This window comes from Saimiri boliviensis, chromosome 16 (assembly GCF_048565385.1).
Source record: "Saimiri boliviensis isolate mSaiBol1 chromosome 16, mSaiBol1.pri, whole genome shotgun sequence".
Taxonomy (NCBI): Eukaryota; Metazoa; Chordata; class Mammalia; order Primates; family Cebidae; genus Saimiri; species Saimiri boliviensis.
In genome coordinates this window covers 17,960,605-17,982,909 of record NC_133464.1, presented here as the reverse complement: position 1 = coordinate 17,982,909, position 22,305 = coordinate 17,960,605, and the positions used below count along the sequence as shown (strand labels likewise).

The 22,305-nt window shown below is 40.8% G+C and overlaps 1 protein-coding gene across 3 annotated transcripts in view; it reads left to right on the top strand.

Annotated features, from left to right (window-relative positions):
• The window catches only part of CLDN10 (claudin 10), a 147,597-nt gene extending 126,113 nt beyond the window's left edge, over positions 1-21,484 (top strand). For all 3 annotated transcript variants that reach the window (XM_010338794.2, XM_074387537.1, XM_003928202.3), the window contains exons 2-5: positions 5,958-6,119; positions 6,208-6,289; positions 20,448-20,555; positions 21,153-21,484. In XM_010338794.2, coding sequence (XP_010337096.1) covers positions 5,958-6,119; positions 6,208-6,289; positions 20,448-20,555; positions 21,153-21,267 — 467 coding nt within the window. In that variant the 3' untranslated portion in view covers positions 21,268-21,484. The remainder of the gene's footprint in view (positions 1-5,957; positions 6,120-6,207; positions 6,290-20,447; positions 20,556-21,152) is intronic.
• The last annotated feature ends 821 nt before the right edge of the window (positions 21,485-22,305 follow it).

The following is a 22,305-nucleotide window of genomic DNA, read 5'->3' as shown; positions in this document are numbered from 1 at the left end:
GGCTGGAGTGCAATGGCGTGATCTTGGCTCACTGCAACCTCCGCCTCCCAGGTATAAGATTCTCCTGTCTCAGCCTCCCAAGTAGCTCGGATTATAGGCATGCGCCACCACGCCCGGCTAATTTTTTTGTATTTAGTAGAGATGGGATTTCACCAAGTTAGTCAGGCTGGTTGCGAACTCCTGACCTCAGGTGATCCACCCACCTTGGCCTGCCAAAGTGCTGGGATTACAGGTGTCGGCCACCATGCCCAGGCCATCTTGTTACTTTAATTGGCATTTCCCTGATTGCCATGATTAAAATCACTGGTTATAAAAATGGTCAAAACCCATCTTATTATATATTTACTGACCATTTGTTTTTTTATCTTTTGTGAGTTGAAGTCCGTATCCTAGGTCCATGGTTCTGTTTCTTCGTGGTTTAGATGATTTATCAGTCCTTGATTTGCTATGCAGGTTGCAATCCCACACCATGGTGGTTTCTCTTTGAAATTTATGATGTCTTTTCTCATATAGGAATTTGAAATTTGTAATAGAATCATATTTATCAGTCTGTTTTTTGATGACTTTGCCTTCTGTGGCTTAAGAGGGCATTTCCTACCAAAAAACAAACTTGCTCTTCTGTATCTCTCAGAATAACATTTTCGAGGGCTAAATCACACAACTGTGTTTTCCTGTGGAGGGGAGTTGATTTCCCCACCTGGAAATGGAACTTTCTGAGGTAGGGCCCCTCTGTTTGTCCTCTCTACCTTGCATTCCCACAGCAGCCGCATCTGGTGGATGCTGGTCCTGACATTGCCTTTGGAGAAGTAGCCATGGTGGCCTGAGTAGACCAGTTCTCTCCTTAAGCCCAGACATGAGCTCTAGATTGGGAAGAGAATCCAGGAAGGGAGCAAGAAGGCTTGTGACTCTTGCCTGTCTTGTGTTAGGTGGAAGAACTCTTGGATTGGAATCAAATGATGAAGTCATTATTCTGAATTTCATTTCACTTTTTTTTTTTTTTTTTTTGAGACAAAGTTTCACCCTGTCACCAAGGATGGAGTGCCATGGTGCAATCTCTGCTCACTGCAACCTCAGTCTCCCAAGGAGCTGGGATTAAAGGTGCCCACCACCACACCTGGCTGATTTTTGTACATTTAGTAGAGACAGGGTTTCACTATGTTAGCCAGGCTGGTCTCGTACTCCTGACCTCAAGTGATCTGCCTGCCTCTGCCTCTCAAAGTGCTGGATTACAGACATGAGCAACATGCCCAGCCCTAAATTTCTTATAAGAAGAAATCTCTAATTCCCCTTCCTTAGGGGTATCATTGCCACTTGTTTTCCTTGTAAGGAAAATGAGGCTTACCAAAGCTAAATGTCTAGATTTAATGTTATGCCACGTTAAGAACCCAGCTCTAGACCATGGGTTCTTAACCTTCTAGACCTCTACTACCCTGCTTAGAATCCACTGTAGTATTATAATAGTAAGGGATGCTTTGATGACTTTCTTACTACTAGCAGACACCCATATTATTCATCCTGGGAAGGAAGTGCTGCTATCCCTATTTTACAGATGAGAAAACTGAGCCTCAGAGAGATTAGGTCCTAAAACCATGGGCATACCTCCAGTAAACAGAAGCACCAGAGTTGAAACTCAGAGTTCCTGCCCCCACTACCACTGTTCTCTCAAAGGATTTGCAGAAGTACACAAAGCTACCCTGAGAAGAAAAGCACATTCTTCCCTCCTCTCCCCACCCCCAATCCATCAATTAGCACAGGTGCTATTAGCAAATTGTCTCCACCAAGTGGACGTTTCTTTCTTTTCTTTTCTTTTCTTTTCTTTTTTTTTTTTGCTGATTTGCAAAATAAAGTATACATCATTTGGAAAACACTTAACTTTAAAGGAACACCTTGAAGGTTTCCCTCCAACAGAGTTCATTAATTTAAAGTTGCTTTATTTTACTATTTGGAAATTTCACAGCTGAATGAGCTTGTGGTTTCTGTTTATTGTTAACCCATACGCCTTTCAAAGCACCACCTGAACTTCAGCTGAGAATGATTTTCAGCCAGCTTGTTTTTAGTGTATGCCCATCTATTTTTGCTAGCGGGAATGCTTGCCATTTTTCCCAGGAGAACTAACTATAAATTATACTTCAGAGAACTTCTAAGTAAATATGTTCATGCCTCAGCACCTTAATGTGTTAATTAGCTATTAACGGTGTCAGTAAATTAGACCTGTCAAAAATAATGGCCTCCTTGACTAGGTTTTTACTACCACTTCTCCTGATGGTGTTACTTAAAACTTTTGCCCTCAGGAACTGTTAGAAAGCAAGGCTGTCCAGGTCTGCTTTGCAAAAGATAAACTCTGAAAGGGTTTGTTGGAATCCTCTTGGGCCTGATCTGTGGGTGTTGTAAGGACTGGTAGCCTTAGAACACTTGAGAATTTACAAATCTCAGGCTTACCAGCAACTAACTCCGTTACATTTATGGCGGGCAGGGGAGTTTATCCCCTGTTCTTTGCTCTCCATTTCAGAAGATGTGGGGCCAATGATTGTCCTTGTAAATTGCCTTTTTTTTCTTTTCTTTTTTTTTTTTTTTTTAAGAGACGGGGGTTTCACCGTGTTGGCCAGGATGGTCTTGATCTCCTGACCTCGTGATCTACCGCCTTGGCCTCCCAAAGAGCTGGGATTACAGGTGTGAGCCACCGGGCCCGGTGTAAATTGCTTTCTTTGTGCATGCCCAAAATTAGCAAGTTAGTGCTACTGTCCATGCTGGAGAAAGGTATCTCACCTTCCAAATCCGGGTTCTGGTTGGCACAAAAGAGGGACCTGACCAGATCAGAATCTGCCCTGCCCACTTCTCCTCCCGTGCTTGTGTCAAGAGACCAAAGCGGGTCCTGCTGCCAATACCGAGCCTGGGATGGGACACCTCAGATTGAGAAACTCAGGGAAAAATGTCATGAGTGGTGATTACATCAAGTTTAAAGACTCCTGTTATTTTCCCTGTCGTATTAAGAGTCGAATGGGTATGCCTGGGATTCTACCCACTGTTTATCATCTGGGAAATGCATTCCGCGTTCTAAATGACCAGACTATAGAATTTAACCTTTGGTAAATTCCCAACAACTTGTGTTTTCTGTTAACAAAACATGGAAGATAACTAAAAGGAAATGCAAATTATGGTGCATGCTAATGTTTTCTAGGAGTATATATAAATAGCTGAGTCTCCATTTTGTGTTTATTTAATGACTGCAGTCAGAGTCAGCTATAAAACCGCCAAACCATAGATTAAAATGAATTTCACAAAAAGAATGAAGCCACACTGTTCCGGTTGCCCTGGTGGGAAGTGATGAACCAGTTTGGGTTATCCTCGCAGGCTCTGTTGAATCTTGCAAGGGACTGACAGGCTTCCTCTCTGTCTTGCCTCTACCTGCTGTCTGGGCTCTGGCTGGGGAGCTTGAGGATTGAAGTTTAAAATAGAGCTGCTTCAGCACTTGGCAGCAGAGACCCAAATAGCCCTGCAGCACAGTGATTGCTATGAAAGAAGCCTCCATTATCCTGTTTGGCTAAAATAAATTTGCTTGCTGTTTTTGATAGCCACGGTGTTGGTGAAATGGTTTTTTGTGTGGAAATAGTTCACACTACACAAGAGAAGGTCATTGTCCTTGCAGTCTGCATTTGTGAGAGGCTAAAGTGTTTACAATTAAGTAGAGCAGCTCCAGTTTGCTCTTCAAAAATGGGTCCAAGGAGTAGGAGTAAAACTTCAATTTCATTCTTTTCCAAAGAAACACAGGCTGGGGCCAGGTTCGGCGGCTCTTGCCTGTAATCCCACCATTTTAGAGATCAAGATGAGAGGATTACTTGAGGCCAGGAATTCTAGACTAATCTGGGCAATATAGCAAGACCCTGGCTATTGAAAGAATTTAAAAATTAGCTGTAGGTGGTGGCAAGTGCTTATGGTTTCAGCTATTTAGAAGGCTGAAGCAGGAGGATCTCTTGGACCCAGGAATTTGAGGCTGCAGTGAGCTATAATTGTATCACTGCACACCAGCCTGGGTGACAAAAGTGAGATCCTGTCTTTTTTTTTTTTTTGAGACGGAGTTTTGCTCTTGTTACCCAGGCTGGAGTGCAATGGCGCAATCTCGGCTCACCGCAACCTCAACCTCCTGGGTTCAGGCAATTCCCCTGCCTCAGCCTCCTGAGTAGTTGGGATTACAGGCATGTGCCACCATAGCCAGCTAATTTTTTGTATTTTTAGTAGAGACAGGGTGTCACCATGTTGACCGGGATGGTCTCGATCTCTTGACCTCGTGATTCACCCGCCTCGGCCTCCCAAAGTGCTGGGATTACAGGCGTGAGCTGCCGCACCCGGCCTGAGATCCTGTCTTAAAAAAAGAAAAGAAAAAAAGAAACATGGACTGGAGGCCATTAGTATTTATTCCCTAAATTCATGATTATCGTGGTGTTGGAATTATTATTTATTATGGCTTTGCTTGAACACCAATAATAAATAACTTGTTATATTTTGGCACATAAGAGGTTTTTTTCCAGTTAAAAAGTTTAATTCCAACTGTAAACCTGATGTAGGTATATATGTTCATTTGCTTAGCAAATATTTACTTACACCCAGTATGTGCTACTATCACTATTTTAGATTGAAATATGGCATTGTTTCAGGCTGAAATGACAATGGCTTATGTGGTAAAAGTTTATTAGTTTAAACCCTGTTAATGTAAAAACCTGGAAAAAAGCCACACTGAAGTTTACCCTGTACCCTGACTATGCAAATAAAAATACGTGACTAAGAAAACGAATAGCACAGGAAGGATGAACAAATGAACTGACAGAACATTCTTTTTAGGGTACTTTTTTTTGGTGGGATGGAGTCTTGCTTCGTCGCCCAGGCTGGAGTGCAGTGGTACAATCTCAGTTCAGTGCAACCTCTGCCACCCCAGGCTCAAGCAATTCTCCTGCCTCAGCTTCCCGAGTAGCTGGGACTACAGGCGTGTGCCACCATGCCCAGCTAATTTTTGTGTTTTTAGTAGAGACGGGGTTTGACCATGTTGGCCAGGATGGTCTTGATCTCTTGACCTTGTGATCCTCCTGCCTCAGCTAAATTTTGTATTTTTAGTAGAAACGGGGTTTCACCATGTTGGCCAGGATGGTCTCGATCTCTTGACCTCGTGATCTGCCTGCCTCGGCCTCCCAAAGTGCTGGGATTACAGGTGTAAGCCCCTGCACCTGGCCACTTCTTAGGGTACTTTAAAGGCATTCATTCATTTATAGGAGAACAGTTGATTTAATCACTATAAATTACTCTTCTACAAAACAGTGCTTTTTAAAACACAGTTTTATTATATATGCCCTGAAAACAATAGTACTTGACTAAGGTATTTCCTGGCTTAGACCCACCATGGTTCATGATGATACTTCAGTTAGTCTATTAATAAGCTTTCACTAGTATTGGGAGATTTGACTCTTTGGAGCTCTTTCTGCTGCCCAATTATAAATCTTATAATTGGATGATATCAAAACCATTAAAACACCCTTTTAAGGTCTAATGAGCAGAGGAGCTAGAGAGTTCTAATGGTGGCAGATGATGCTTTTCATAGTGAAAGGCAATGTTACATAGAATTTGTAGTCTGATTTGGGATGGAATCCCTGTCTGCCACTTTCGAACTCATCTCTGGTAAGTCACATTACCTTGGTGTGCCTCAGTTTCCTCACCAGTGAATATGGGAATGATAAAACTCAGAGATCTATCCTGAGGATTGCGCATAAACCGCACTTCACAGCGTGTGACCTAGAATAGGCACTCCCGGTAGAGCAACTTGCTTTCCTTTCTTGCTTGTCTTGCCATGTGTTTTCACCATTACAGTTATCTATTCGGAAAACAAACATCCAGAATGACAATGTACATGAGGATTTCTTCCTGGACAGTCACATGCTTTATGTAACATAAATGACCTACTCTAATTGCAGGTTATATCCAGGCATGTAGAGGACTTATGATTGCTGCTGTCAGCCTGGGCTTCTTTGGTTCCATATTTGCCCTCTTTGGAATGAAGTGTACCAAGGTTGGAGGCTCCGATAAAGCCAAAGCTAAGATTGCTTGTTTGGCCGGGATTGTGTTCATACTGTCAGGTAAATAGTAACTTTCTTCCAAACGACGTACCTGATGATGTGAATGAAATCGCACTAACCGTAGTGCTTTCCCTCTGATACTTGTTAGGGCTGTGCTCTATGACTGGCTGTTCCCTGTACGCAAACAAAATCACAACGGAATTCTTTGATCCTCTCTTTGTGGAGCAAAAGTAAGTACTCTTCTCAGTTTGTTTCTAGCTCACAGGAAATGTCTGTAAATCAATATTCTCAACTAAGAGACATGAATTTCCTATATGGCTTTTGAAAGTGAGACATACTGATAAATGGTAACCGAACCGATGACATCATTCAAGATTAAATGTGTAATGTGCCACATAGGCAAAAGATGCATTTAATTACTTTGCTAGTGTTATGGTGTCTTGTCTCTAAATAGTTCAAGGCATCAAATTTAGAACTATAAACTTCATCATCTCTGCTTTATGTCATAAAATTGAGGTCAAGTAAAGTGAAAGGGTCAGACAGGGAGAGAAGAATGATGTAGTGTGAGAATAGAAAATTAAAAGCTCGCCTTGATTGTTGTCTACTCAAAATGATACTTGCCAGATACTAGTTTCTGGGTGTTTTAAATTTGCTCTGTTAACTACTGTCTTAACAAGCTTCACCTAATAAACCTTCATAAGGAAACTGTACACGATGCAAGGTTTTAAAAAAACGCTGTAGGACAACAGCTTTACCCAGATGTGGCTGGTCTGTGTTGCAGAGAAATGCTTTGGATTTAACAGATTGGTTTGCTTGTTGGTGTTGTTTTTAAACTATTGGCTGTTGCTTTTCATAGTTTTCCTAGGCTTATTTCTTTGGATTGGGAAAACCCCAGGGATACCAAATCAGAATTAATATATTAAATATTTTGTCTTACCAGAGACTGTATCTACATCTCTCTTTAAGAAGCCGCACATATATGTGTGTGCATTGCTATCAGGGAGGCTGGAATTTTATTTTAGACTTCAGGTAAAATATTGTAGAATTTTTAAGAAGTGTATTACTGAAATAACTGGTCAGCTGGGCTTTACTTTCTTTCTGGTGGTTTTGGGAATCTTCAGGAAATTGATTTTCTAGTTCTGTCTTAAGTGTAGCTTATGCATAAATAGTAAATGCTTACATCATGAAATACAATGAAAATAATAGCCCATGTTGAGTCCCTACCAGGTGCCAACCAGAGCATTGCAAATATTATTTTACTATGTTATTTTATTTTATTCGTACAATAACCTTATGAAGTAGGTCCTCTTGGTACTCTTTTTTTAAATGGAGGAAAGAGGCCAAGTAATGTGTTCAAGGGAAGTTGGACCAAACGAGTAGGCTGGCTGAACTGTCACTTAAATCAGGTAGTTGAACCTCAGAACACTGACTCTTAAAATGCATGATTTGTAATATTCCATTATTTTTGTAATTTTTGTGAAATATGCTGCATATACTACTTAAGGGGATTTCTTTTGTACTTTTTTTTTTTTTTTTAAAGAGATAGGGCCTCTTTCTGTCAGTCAGGCTGCAGTGTGGTGTTATGATCATAGTTCACTGCTGCCTTGAGCTCCTGAGCTCAAGTGATCCTCCCGCCTCAGCCTCCAGAATAACTGGGACTACATGTATGTGCCACCACACCCGGATAATTTTTTTTTTTTTTTTTTGAGACAGAGTTTTCGCTCTTGTTGCCTAAGCTGGAGTCCAGTGGTGTGATCTCAGCTCACTGCAGCCTCCATTTCCCAGGGTCAAGTGATTCTCTTGCTTCAGCCTCCTGAGTAGCTGGGATTACAGGCACACTCCACCACACCCAGCTAATTCTTTTGTATTTTTAGTAGAGATAGGGCTTCACCATGTTGGCCAGGCTGGTCTCAAACTCCTGACCTCAGGTAATCCTCCTACCTCAACCTCCCAAAGTGCTGGGATTACAGGTGCGAGCCACCATGCCCAGGCTTTTCTAGACATTTAAAAATAGGTTTTATTCAGAAATTTTATTAAATGGGAAACAAAAACAAATGTTTTAGACCCCAATATGACTTTTTTATCCCCTATGATACAAAAGCATGTTTTGATTTATTAATTTTCTCCTAATTTTTCAAATGAGATTTGCGCAGAGGCACATGGCAACAAACATTGAAATGAAAACTAAGCCTGTATTTCTGAAACTTATAAATATTTTAATGATATTTAAATAAAATATTGTATTTAAATGATACAGTTTTGTTTCAAGATTTGATATCATAAATATGCACCAAACCTGTATTTCTCATGGTTTATTTTATTCAACACATCGCTGACTTTTGTGTATTATCTTTTCTATGTTACTGTTTTTATTTTCCTGACAATTATTAAGGATATCTTTGTCTATATCTTAAAAATCCTTGGAATCTTTCCTCAAATGATCAAGGTTAATTCATATACAAACGCTATCTTCATGTGACTGTTTTCTATGCTTGCTGTAGCTCAGTCACCTAATTCAGTTTAGTGCCATTGGAATTTTGTATTCTCTTTTCAGATTTTGGTTAAACTCAGTTCAGTCATTAGGTGCTGTGAGAGGTTTTCTTCTTTTTCAAATTCTCAGTGCTACATTGAGCTAGTCCATTCTCATTGTAGATTGGCATTTCTCTTTCTATCTCTACCCACTCTCTCTCTCTCGGTCTGTATTCTCTGTGTAAAACAAATAATAGTACTCCTCTGATAGAACTGCTGTGAAAGTTGAGAGGAGATATATATCTATATATATAAACAGATAGATGTGATTGACACAGAGCAAGCACCTTATGTTAGCTCTTACTGTACTACATTAACTCTTATTAAGATTGCTTTTTAATTCTGTATAGTATGTAAGATGTGGCTTATCTTTATAGATGCCTTTAATATCTATTTTCTGAGATGGCTTAAAAATATAACACGTACAATTCACCAGTTTACCTTATGTAATTAAAAGCACAAGAACCAGGGGTCATGAAAAATAGCGCTGCTTATGCATTGGTAATATTTACAAATAACAGCCCCTGGGCTGGGTGCAGTGGCTCATGCCTGTAATCTCAGCACTTTGGGAGGCTGAGGTGGGCGGATCACAAGGTCAGGAGATCAAGACCATCCTGGCTAACACCGTGAAATCCCACCTCTAATAAATAAATAAATAAATAAATAAACAAACAAACAAATAACAGCCCCTTCACATCAAGGTCTATAGAAAATATAGACTATAAGAAACCTGATACTGAGAATGAGTTGACACCTTGAGATTGGGACTTTCTCTCCTTCATCTCTGCTTTTCCTGCAGTGCCTTTCACAAAGAAAGGTCCTCCATGATTTCAACAAAATCTAGCTGGATCAAGGAATTATTAAGGCCTGAGAATTGTAGATACCATCAGATTCTGATTACCCCGATGATAGAAAGAGGCACAAAAATGACCTGACACCCACAAGAACTCAGACCTCATTTAAACAAAACATGCTTGTATAAGAACTAATAAATTAACTAACATGACTTCATTAGATTTCCCTTTATCAACACCTTCTAGTAGTGGGGATAAAAACTAGGAAGATGAATAAGCTATAAATCGGCTATCAGCACAAAATGAACTGATTTCCTAGGTCTGAAATGGCATCATCTCTAAAGCAAGATTTTATTTTGGCTTGTTCTAGGAATAGCACTTCAGCTAGCATTTGCTGGAATTTGATAATTGATGCTTCTGGTTTTGTTTGTACATGAACTTAGGAAGACGTTGTAGAATCAAAGCTTGTGGCAGGGCCAGCCCTAGGTGGGTGGCTGGGATGTGGAGGATGCCACTATAGGAATGTTCTGACTATTCTTTGGTGTCTTAATCAACTGGCATGAGAATTAAGTTCCTTGAGGTCAGAAAACATCTGTACAACTCTGTCTTCTTTGCCTAGCACAGTACCTAGAAGTGAAATTCTTAATCTGTAGACCTAGTCCTTTCAGAATTAGCGGAGAAGCTTCCCGTTGTCTCAGTGGATAGAGGGAGCCTCCCAGAGGATGGAGCAAGAAGTCTCTCTTCTTCCCTTTAGTATCATACTTTAATCTTACAAAAACTAGCTGCCACTAAATACCGTCTCTCCCTGCAGGAGTGTGTGGATTTGGGCCCTTAGGAAGCAGAGTGAGAGACAGCTACTTGCCATATGTTCCAGTTTAAATTTCTCGTGAGCAAATACTTGCTCTCCAATACCTAAACCCTAAAGCTTTGGAAAACAGTTTAGACCTCAGAGCATGATTTTGCTGTTCTTGCTTTGCTGCTGCTGCTGTTTTTCTTCAGATTTGTATGTTGTGTTAATTGGATCTTTGTAGATTTCCAGGACAACTCTATATAAGGCACATCTTGGTTGCCCAGGTTAGGAAAACACAACTAAAGCTCATGAACCAAGTTCCTGCTACATTCCTGCTTTGTGCAGGGAACTCAACGGGAGCTTTGTTGATGAGAAAAAATGAGTGCCTTCTAGCATGGCGCTGGAGTAAAGATTGCAGTAGGCACGTGGCAGGCAGCATGGCACTCTGTGTTCAGTGGCTAGTTCCTCTAAATGCGCTCCCTTTCCCACCGCGTATCTGGGAAGATTTTTCTTCCAAGCTGCAATCATTTGACAGAATTGCAATCTGTAAAGAGCTTCACTGTGTTCTGCTATTTCCCCATTTTTCCTTTCTGTTTGCTTGCTTTCATTCGATTTCATTTCATTTTATGATTGTGTTTGCTGACTCCCGCATGAGCTCTTGTGAAGCCTTGAAAACTGTTCTTCAACTTTTCCCTTTAGGCTGTGTCAAGCTGACCTCCTCCTTTTTATTAAAATGAAACCTAACAAATTAAAAAAAAAATCTCCTACAAGCTTGTAGTAATAGGTACTCCTTAGCATGATTCACCATACCAGGATGTTGAAACGTCATTACATTATTCCCACCATTGTTCTGTTGTTCAGACCACTAACTTTCTGAATGTCCTGCTTTGTTGCCTTAGAAAAACTATTCCAAGTAAGAATTGATCAACATTAAGAAACTTCTTTTCAAATCATGCAAAGTGACACAATTTAACCAGTTGCTCTGGTTGAGGAAGTAGAACAGAATTGTCTTAGACTTAGACTTATTTTTTCTTACATGAGATTTACCATTAATATTTTGGACCAGATATTCTCTTTTCTTGTGTTGGGGTCTTATCCTCTAGGCTTTTTTATTTCCAGACTTTTCAAAATCACATTGCACTTCTCATTCCAGGCATTTGTTTGTTTTCTACTTTAGGATTTAAGCTTAAGTAGGCAAAATCTTTCCACCATTGTGGCTATTTAGTAGTTAGAAATAAACAACTACCTACTTTCAGACAAATTCTCTCATTCTTGTTGTCAAGTTGAATGGACAGTATGTAAGAAGTAAATTTCTAGATTATACGGATTTTCCTGAGTGAGGTTGAAAAGAATATTGACCTCACCGGGTGACCTTGTCAAGATACTTAATTTCTCTCTTCTGTACTTATTATAATTTAATACATTATGAATGTTTGTTTATTTAAGTTTGTTCCATTCATAAGGTTATTTGGAGGATGAAATAATGTTGATCTCACAGATTCTTAGATAGGAGATTCTAGATAAGTACCAAGTGGTAAGAATAAAACAGAGTTCAACTGTTAAATTTTTTTTTTTTTTTTTGAGACGGAGTTTCGCTCTTGTTGCCCAGGCTGGAGTGCAATGGCACGATCTCTGCTCACCGCAACCTCCGCCTCCTGGGTTCAGGCAATTCTCCTGCCTCAGCCTCCTGAGTAGCTGGGATTACAGGCACGTGCCACCATGCCCAGCTAATTTTTTGTATTTTTAGTAGAGACGGGGTTTCACCAGGTTGACCAGGATGGTCTCGATCCCTTGACCTCGTGATCCACCCGCCTCGGCCTCCCAAAGTGCTGGGATTACAGGCTTGAGCCACCGCGCCCGGCTCAACTGTTAAATATTAAGAAAATGTTACTCAGTGGTTTCAGTTTGTTCAGAAGTAGCGTAGGCCACCTCAGATCACCAGAATTACTTTGATGCTTTTGTTGTGCTAGAATGACTTAAACATCTGCTTGGGAACTAAATATTTGTTGCTCACTTTTATTTTTACTGACCGGTTTGCAGCATGATTTCTGCCAGTGTGCCCTGTTTTCTGGTAATTCAGCTCTTACCCCCATTGCTCCTCTCTTTTTCACATCCTGGCTAACCTCTGATCAGCCTTCAGGACCTGCATTCTGGGTGGGGTGTCCCTGTTTTGGATGCTCCCTTTCCACCTCATGCTTCCTTCCATCCTAACCCTACTGGGTGGTTTGCACCTGCTTATTTATTGGTAGAATGGGTATAATACATACTAGGAGGTTGTTGTAAGGATGAAATGAGATAGTACACTTCAACTGTTTAACATCATACTAGTACATAGTAAACACTTACTTACTAAATGCTAGCTACTATTTTTAGGGATGCTGACCCTAACGCAGAGTATATTAATGTATAGTACATTACCTTATGTAGTCTGTTAAGGTTAGTCACAGAGAAATGTCTGTTGAAATGTTGGAAACCTGGTAGAAGAGATAATTGTTTTAAGACACTTGGCTCTGAAGTAGAAGGCACATAGCATGAAAGCATAAGGCTTGGCTGGGTGTGGTAGCTCATGCCTGTAATCCTAGCACTTTGGAAGTCCAAGGCAGGTGGATCATTTGAGGTCAGGAGTTCAAGACCAGAGCGGCCAAGATGGTGAAACCCTAACTCTATTAAAAATGCAAAAAAGAGCTGGGTGTGGTGGTGGGTGCTTGTAGTCCCACTACTCAAGAGGCTGAGACAGAAGAATCACTTGAACCCAGGGGGTGGAGGTTGCAGTGAGCCAATTCACACCACTGCACTCCAGCCTGGGTGACAGAGTGAGTGAGACTCTGCCTCCATCAATCAATCAGTCAATCAAAGCATGTGTAATTTAAAAATTACTAGTTATCTCTGTTATAGCATTGAGTTAGAGATGAGTAATCATTTAAAGTTGTCAACTGGATCGATACTTCGTTCAATTTTAAAATGTGTTCAGACTGAAGGAAATGTCAGGTATGCTTTTGCTTCACCCAGGCTTCTTTTGTTGCAAGCCCATCTGTATATTTTTACTTCCGCACAAAGCCATGTATACCCACATCCACACACAGATTCTTGACACATGTTTAGCAGTACTGGCAATGCCCTAAGGCATCTCAGGGCAGTATTTGTTATTTTAGGAAATTCCCACCTTGAAGCACAGTCCTCTCTGTGATGCCAGTTTATTCAGACTTCAAAGTTTGCATGTAAACCTGTTATTGTGACTACTGTGAGTATTATAACTTGGCGCCTCATTTCTCACGTAAGATCAAGGCCAAGCAAACTCCCCAGTTATCCATACACCAATAGAGATTAATGGCATGGATGGTGCTGAGCAACAGATTTGGTTTTGGCTTGAACTATGTGACTCTGGGAACATGAGATGTTTTTTTTACGGTTTACTTTGGCTAACATTAGATTTAGTCCTACTGTGGATGGTTTTTAAATTTCTGTGAATAGTTTGCAGGAATTAGAACTCCTATGTAGACACGCACTGATCACTTTACACACTGTTAGGCAGTTGGCAGAGAGGTGAAGGGTCAGGTTTTAGAGTTTGACTCTGCTGCAATCCTGGCTCTGGCCTTGGCTCTGGCCCTGGCCCTGGCCCTGGCCCTTGCTCTACTGTGATCTTAGGTAGGATGCAGTGGCCTTGACTGGATAACAGAGATAGTATTTCCTGTTCTGGATGTTAGAGAATTAAAGAAAATAACATATTGGGAAAATATTGGTCTAAAGTTAGGAAATTTCAGTTAGGAGGAATAAAATATGTACATAATTAAATATACATATATATGTGTAGACCAGTTTTATATCTATTTATAAATTTATTTCAGCATTCCTGATTGCCTAAATATATTTCCTGAATTTACCTTTGGACAATTTGTAATGTATTAGGTGGGTGCAAAAGTAATTGCAGTTTTTGTCATTACTTTTTTTTTTTTTTTTTTTTTTTGAGACGGAGTTTCGCTCTTGTTACCCAGGCTGGAGTGCAATGGCGCGATCTCGGCTCACCGCAACCTCCGCCTCCTGGGTTCAGGCAATTCTCCTGCCTCAGCCTCCTGAGTAGCTGGGATTACAGGCACGCGCCACCATGCCCAGCTAATTTTTTGTATTTTTAGTAGAGACGGGGTTTCACCATGTTGACCAGGTTGGTCTCGATCTCTCGACCTTGTGATCCACCCGCCTCGGCCTCCCAAAATGCTGGGATTACAGGCTTGAGCCACCGCGCCCGGCTTGTCATTACTTTTAATAGCAAAAACCTGAATTACTTTTTTCACAGACCTAATATTTTTGCTTCCCTAATTAGTTACTGAGCTAAATAAAATCCTTGAGACATGTTCATTTTAAAAAATAAAAAGAAAACATCTATAAAGCATCCACCACAGTGACACATAGTAGGTAATCAATAAACGCTACCTGTTATTAACATATACAATTTATAGAATTCTGAACTACCCTAATGAATATCATAGTACATGGAAGGATAATGGGTATGTGTCTGTTATAATCTGCCACTGAAAAGCAGTTTTTGTATAGGTACCCCCTCCCAGATATCTTTATTTTGAGTTTCCTAAATATAAGACTCCTCTATGAGGTTTCCATATATAAGTAGACACTTATAATTTAAATTATTCCATCCAACTTTAGCCACCATTTGGGAGGCACCTGCCACTATTTTTCAAGTCTTGTTGGATCCTTGGGTAGGAAGTCCTCTGGCATCTGCCAGACTGTAGGAGAGAACCCAGCAGAGGGGTGGCTGAGAGTCTCATAAAGGAGACTGGACCATGGCAGCCTCAGAGAGATACACAGGGTGAGTGGGCACCCCGCATAACTGGGGCCCCAAAAGAATGAGGTGTATTTTGGGGAAATGCAGATAATTGCTTTGGAATACTTATTTGTATAAAAATAAAATCAATTCATGCAGTTATATAGATTTTGGATTGTATATAATGTAAGATGATGCATTGAAGAAAAAGTTTTATGTTAGACCAATAGAATTCAATTTTGAAATGTTAACTTTGATAATGTATGAGTGTACTTTCTGGAGTTTAAACTCTTTTTTAAAAAACTTATGTAGGTGTTTTAAGGTAATTGAAAAATGTCTTTTGGCTGTTTCTACTCTTGATGAAAATGAGGAGCAGGACAGTATGTTTGCAAAAAACAACAGTATTGAAGGATGGCAAAAGACCTGGTTCCTAGCTCTGTGACCTTCTGCAAGGTCACTTCCCTTCTCTGGGGATCTAAAAAGGTTGAGGTGCTTTTGTTTGTTAAAACCGATCTTGCTTTGCTTAGGGAGGGGCTGCACTTTCCTTTTTCAGCTCCAACATGCCCTGATTTTAATTGGCATCCTCACCTCTTTTCGTACCAGACGAAAAGGCAGCCCAAGGGCATTCAGAAAAAATTCCATGCCCCGAAGCTCTTGAGCCACTGAGAATTTAATGAGCCAAGGAGAGATAAAACTCCCATCTTTCTGAAATGACAACTAAAAATATGCTGCGTTGATTGGGTTTTTTATATTTATAAAATCTTTTACTTAGCTAAAGTGTACAAAAAAGGATGATGGCACCAATTAAGAACTTCAGTTTGGAATCACAGTTATGGGTTTTAAATCCTGGGTCTACTATTTACTTAGCTGAGACATGAAAGAACAAGTCATTTAATCTCCCAAAGCTTTAGTTTCCTCATTTGTAAAATGAGGATAGTAATACCTGTTTCCCAGATTTTTGATGAAGATTGAATATGGTAGTGTTTATTAAAAAAAAAAAAATCTTAGTACAGAAAGGTCCTAGTACAATGACCTGACAGTAACAGTAGCCGTTGTTAGCATAGACACTGACTTGAACCACTTACGAGTGTATTTGGGAGAACTGTGGTAATGTTTACCTTGCAAAAACATGCTCTTGTAATTCTATTATTTCATCACACTTTACTGTAATTATTGGTTTAATGTCTGACTATCCCCACTAGACTATCCAATCTGGATCTGTGAGCCAGGGCCATGTCCCTCTTATCTGCCCTGAACACCTGATTAGCACAATACCTGGCATGTCATTTCTGTAGAGGTAACTAGAGGAGGCTCTACCAGCTCCCCATGGATGGCAAACCTAAATTAGAATAGGGATTAGGGTGCCAGGAAGACAAAAGTAGGAAGTGAAAACAAGAGTTGTTCAGCATTCCATTTCCTTGGGATTACTCTAAAGGCATGGCTAAAATACGAACTCAAGTATGAAACGCATCAGAATGGAGGTGTGCAGCTGTGGTGTAGCCATTCAACAGGAAGTGAGAACCATGGGCAACAACTTACAGTACCACATACAGCTGGGTACTTCACCTTAGATCCTTGTGGTTCCCTTTTGGGGAAAATTATACGTGGTTATCTGTGTTTTAATTTCTGTTAGAAGTAAATTTGTTCCCCATTTCTTGGTTCTAAAGTCACTCAGTGACTTTATATTAAAGTATAATACGAACAGCTTTTGATTAGTCCATCAACCAAGATCCTCTAAAAACAACGTTTTCCTCCATAAATGGAAGTTCCATCCTCAACCTGCAAGTCCGGGATATGGATCGGTCCAATGTCATGTAGATTTGCAACCTTTCAGAATGATGAAGAAACTTTGGTGTTGGTCGTAAAGAGGGCACACTCTGAGTAGGAAGGCTGGCTGAGGGCCAGGAGGATATTGCTCATGAAAGACCTGCAACAGAGAATCTGAAATTTGGATAACCTTACCAAGGTGTTGAAATCAGCTTCTTAGTGTTACCAAAAAGGAAGAAAGATTTCCAGACAGAGACTAAGTAAGTCTCCTAATCAATGTGAAAGAGTATGTGCCTTGGGAACAAGCTGCAGTGGATATTACATTAATCTCTTTCTCAATCCTGTCTTTAAATAACACACGTCAGTTTTTGCCAGATATACACTGAGAGGTGTGAATTGAAGTCACTGTTAAATTTGTGAGATGTGTCTTTCAACAGATGGAAGGAAGAGACTCTAAAGGAGACAGAGTATGTCACAAGAGCCTTCACATCCAAATTGTTAAAAAAAAAAAATACTTGGGTAGACATGTGGTTTCTGAAATCATCTCTAAATTGATACTATTAAATGTTGTTCTCTGACATAATTCACCCTGAAATTCAAATGAAAATGATTTTTTCCTTAGAATAGAGTCAATACGTAGTGACTTAAGGTATTTTTTTAAAAAGGCTCACGCCTACAATCTCAGCACTTTGGGAGGCTGAGGTGAGTGGATCAGCTGAGGTCAGGAGTTCGAGACCAGCCTGACCAACACGGTGAAGCCCCGTCTTTACTAAAAATACAAAAATTAGCTGTGCATGGTAGCGCACACCTGTAATCCCAGCTACTCAGGAGGCTGAGACAGGAGGATCGTTTGAACCCAGAGGCGGAGGTTGCAGTGAACTAAGATTGCACCATGGAACTCCAGTCTGGGTGGCATTGTGAGACTCCATCTCAAAAAAAAAAAAAGTAAGAAGGATATATTTTAAAAAGGAATTAAAAAGTTATTAATATAAGCCAAACTCATGATTCTTGAATTCCTCCAGAAAGTTTCAATATGATTTAAATTAACATAGACCCAATTTGTCATCCGCCTGGGTAATTTGTCCTGTGATTTGTAGTAACACTGTGTCTGTGTTTATAATGTTTCTTTCAGTGAACTCATTGTGCCAAGCTATGCTTATGATTTCTATCATCTTCATGCCAACTGGCCACTACTATTAATAATTAGAGATTTATTTATAATTAATGATGGTATCTGGGACTGGCATTCTATTTTAGTGAAGCTCAATATTTTCAGAAAAATCTCAGACCATGTTTCCATGGCATATTTACACCAAGAGTAATATTAAGCTATAGTTTCAGGAGAGAAGATAGATAGAGAAAAATAGAAAGTGTTATACAATTATAATCATCCTATAATAGTGTACTTCATGCAGAGTTTTTCAGTAGTGCACATTCATTTAGTTGTCAGCAGTAAAAAAGGCTGCCAACACACAGATCTGATGCCGTCTTCTAGGATTTCGAGGTGTTTCAGGGGCCAAATGACGTGCACCTCCAGTTTGGCAGGCACGCGGTTTGTCGCCTGTGCATAATCTCATTAAAACAACATAAAAGCAGGACTGACTGCAGAAATCCAGGGCATCTTTCTAGATGTGTAACACAGTATTTAATGAAAGTATCTTTTCTGAAACTCCCAGGTCAACACTCCTCTGATCTGGCCAACTCTTCTTTTTCACCTGTGCACTTCCCTACTCAGTCCGTGTGTGTGTGTGTGTGTGTGTGTGTACACGCGCGCGCGCACGCGTGTGCATCTCTGTGTGTGTGCACGCGCACGCGCGTGGAGACTGAAGGTGCTTTTCCCCACTACACCAACCCTCTGTCTCTGCCATCTCCCCTTAAGGGAACCTGCTGAAGTTTCTGGGATGCCAGAGCAGTTGGTGCTCCAGAGCAGGAGGAGGGGCTTCCCCCTAGTTGTTCTGTCACAGCTGTTCCTTGCCCCAGCAATCACGCTGATGTCCCAGGAAAGGCAACACAAGAGTGAGTAAAGAAAGGGTCATAGAGCAGCATTTACTGTGCACGCACGTAACTCAATCCCAATTAAAAATGCACAGCTGAATCGCATGTCCCTGACAGATGTGATATGTGTCTTAAAATCTTGAGGATCACTAAAATAGGATGCCAGTGCCAGGTACCATGCGTGGTTGATTAAACGCACACTCTGCTTCCTGCTTCCCTGACTAGCGACGGGCCCACTCTGTTATATCACTCTGCCAGCGACTCAGACCACACCAGAAAGCCTGCCCATGTGCAGAGCCAGAGTTCACAGATAGGGACACTGCAAGCAGGAGGTGTGCAGCAAGGCTCAGGAGGACCCCAGGCAGCACTTGGTGGCCTCGATCTGATTACCAAAGCCTGGCCTTGGCCCTTGAACTTGGCTCCCCTGCACCCTGCGGAAGGAACCCAACCTTGGGCCCTGTCTTGCCTTCCCTGACCTCTTACTCTCCTTGCCTCATCTCCTCTCTGGATTCTGTGTGATCAAAACAGACCCTCTGACCCTGGCTTTATAAAGCACCTAGATTTATTTGGCCTTGCAATGGAAGTTTATGGGACCCAAATGAGAGTTACTCTTTATAAAAACAAACAAAAACCCGAAACCAACCTATTCTTCAGATAAACGAGAACACACACAGTCCCTGACATTTGAGTGTTTTCTTTTCTTTTCTTTTCTTTTTTCGAGATGGGAGTCTTGCTGTGTCGCCCAGACTGGAATGCAATGGTGTGATCTTGGCTCACTGCAACCTCCACCTCTTGGGTTCAAGCAATTCTCCCACCTCTGCCCCCCAAGTAGTTGGGACTACAGGCACCTGCCACCGGGCCCAGCTGATTTTTGTATTTTTGTAGAGATGGGGTTTCGCTATGTTAGCCAGGCTGGTCTTTAACTCCTGACCTCAGGTGATCCTCCCACCTCAGCCTCCCAAAGTGTTGGGATTACAGGCGTGAGCCACCACGCCTGGCCTTGGTGTACTTTTCTCATTCCTTGTTCTCTGGGCGACTACACCTCCCCTAAAGGGATTTCCTCTAGTCCACTACTGCAGGTGATCTTGTTTTTTGTTCTCAGTAGCACTGTTCATGCCTTTGTTTCATGGCTTTCCCAGGGGAAGGACTCTCTTGTTTATCTTTGCATCTGCTCCTGCTGCGGTCATTAGCAGAGCACTGTGACCTGCCATCTGGCAGATGCTTAATAGCAATTTATCACTAAATGATAGCTATTGATTCATCTCCCCCACTAGACTGCAGTGATTAGTGACGATTTGCACATAGCAGGTGCTCAACAAACTTTTACTAAATTGAACTAACATGAAAGCAAAAGCCATCTTTCGTTTTCTAACTATGGTCTGCCTAAATGATTTGTCCTGCAGAGTGGAATCAAGAAAGCTTGGCAAGGTTAAAGCAGAGTGCAGAGGAGAGGTGCTGGCTGAGTCAGGAGACCCTAGTTGTGACCACTTTTCCTTTGACCTTACCCCCATGGATGCCCTCATTTCCTTTCAGGATGTTGGAATGGTTTCCTGGCTATAAAAACACTTTGGGGAGAGTTTACAGCATTTTACAGACACAAGGTGTTATTATTTCCTTCACAATTTCCAATAGCAAAAAAACATAATGAGCATTTAGTAAATGTTGACTAGCAGTGTTAAATACTGTTTACTCCCCAAATAAGTGAGCTGTAATACTTGTGTAATGCTTTCTCACAGGTATGAATTAGGAGCCGCTCTGTTCATTGGATGGGCAGGAGCCTCACTGTGCATAATTGGTGGTATCATATTTTGCTTTTCAATATCTGACAACAACAAAACACCCAGGTATGAAAAAGAGACAAAAATGACCTGTTAAAAAGTAGAATGCTATTCTAAATCATTACATGTGGGACAAATTACAGATAGTTCATGTGATTCTTAGAAACTTCCAAAACCCAGGATTGGAAGATTGGCAGGACAGTTCATTTTTTAAAGTTTTACCATTATTATATTCCAAAGCAAATTCTGTCAGTAGAAATAAGGGTCTGAATATGAGGACATGTTCTTCCCTTCGGCCTTATCAACATAGTTTTCCTCTAGGTAGGAAGGAATGTTGATGGCCTCTGCTAAGCCTCCTAGGTTCCAGGAAGATGAGTTTTAACACATGGTTTTGAAAGACAGTAACTGAACAAATGGCCAAGTCGTGAGTTTCTTCTGCAGAGATTCTCCATCCTACCGGTTATTCAGAAATGATACTGAAAATACTTCTTGGGGCAAGAAGAGAGAAGAAAGCTATCTGAGAAAAAGGAAGACTTACATTTAGATATGGAAGAGGAAGACTTATATTTAGATATTGCCAGAGACGGGGTGAAACAGTTTCTTCCCATTTTTGTTTGCCCTATGTGTAGAATCGAATCTACCAAACTATGTTTTACCTTTCAGATATGCATACAATGGGGCCACATCTGTCATGTCTTCTCGGACAAAGTATCATGGTGGAGAAGATTTTAAAACCACAAACCCTTCAAAACAGTTTGATAAAAATGCGTATGTCTAAAAGAGCTCGCTGGCAAGCTGCATCTTGAGTTTGTTATAAAAGCAAACTGTTCACAAAATGATCCCATCAAAGCCCTCCCATAATTAACACTCAAACTATTTTTAAAACATGCATTTGAAGCATTTGTTGATTGTATGGATGTAAATGTTCTTACACGGTTATATACTAATCATTTTCTGTTGTGGCTTTCTATAAAAAATAAAAAGGTTATTTACAAGATTTGTAAAATGTTTTCTACGTTTATATAGAACATGAAAAGCATTTAGTACCAAAGGTTCAAGAAGTATTCGTACTCTAGCCTTTTTAATCATTCATAGATAGAAGTCTTTGTATCCACTCCTTATGTTTCTTTTCATTCACAGATTAAACAAGTATATAAGGAACAATGTCTTGCAAGCAGGGGACAATCCGAAAATATTCCTCAAAAGGTGTCCAGGTTAAATGGTCATGTTACTTGCTGCATACAGGCAAATTCTAGTTTCTTACATGTGTCTGTCATGATTGTAATTCATTATGACTGCTCTAAGAAGGGCTAATGGAACCATTATTGCCCATCATATGGCACATCCACCTTAAGGGGCTGAGGCGTCCATGGCACAGCCTGCAGAGCCCTAAGCTAGGGCATCAACAGGAGCTGAGATAGAGATATTGGTCGTGGTTAATTGTGGAGCCAATTAAAACCCATTTATGCCTAGTGTTCCATTATTGGAACACTAAGCATGTGGGAGTTATTTATATCCTACTGCTAAAGGTCATTGCCAAGGTATGATTGGAAAAATTTTAAAAATTGGCCAGGTGCTTTGGCTTATGCTTGTAATCGCAGCACTTTGAGACACTGAGGCGGGTGGATCATGAGGTCAAGAGATCGAGACCATCCTGGCCAACATGGTGAAACCCCGTCTCTATTAAAAATACAAAAATTAGCCGAGCATGTTGGCATGCACCTGTAATCCCAGCTGCTCAGGAGGCTAAGGCAAGAACATCGCTTGAACCTGGGAGGTGGAGGTTGCAGTGAGCCAATATTGTGCCACTGTACTC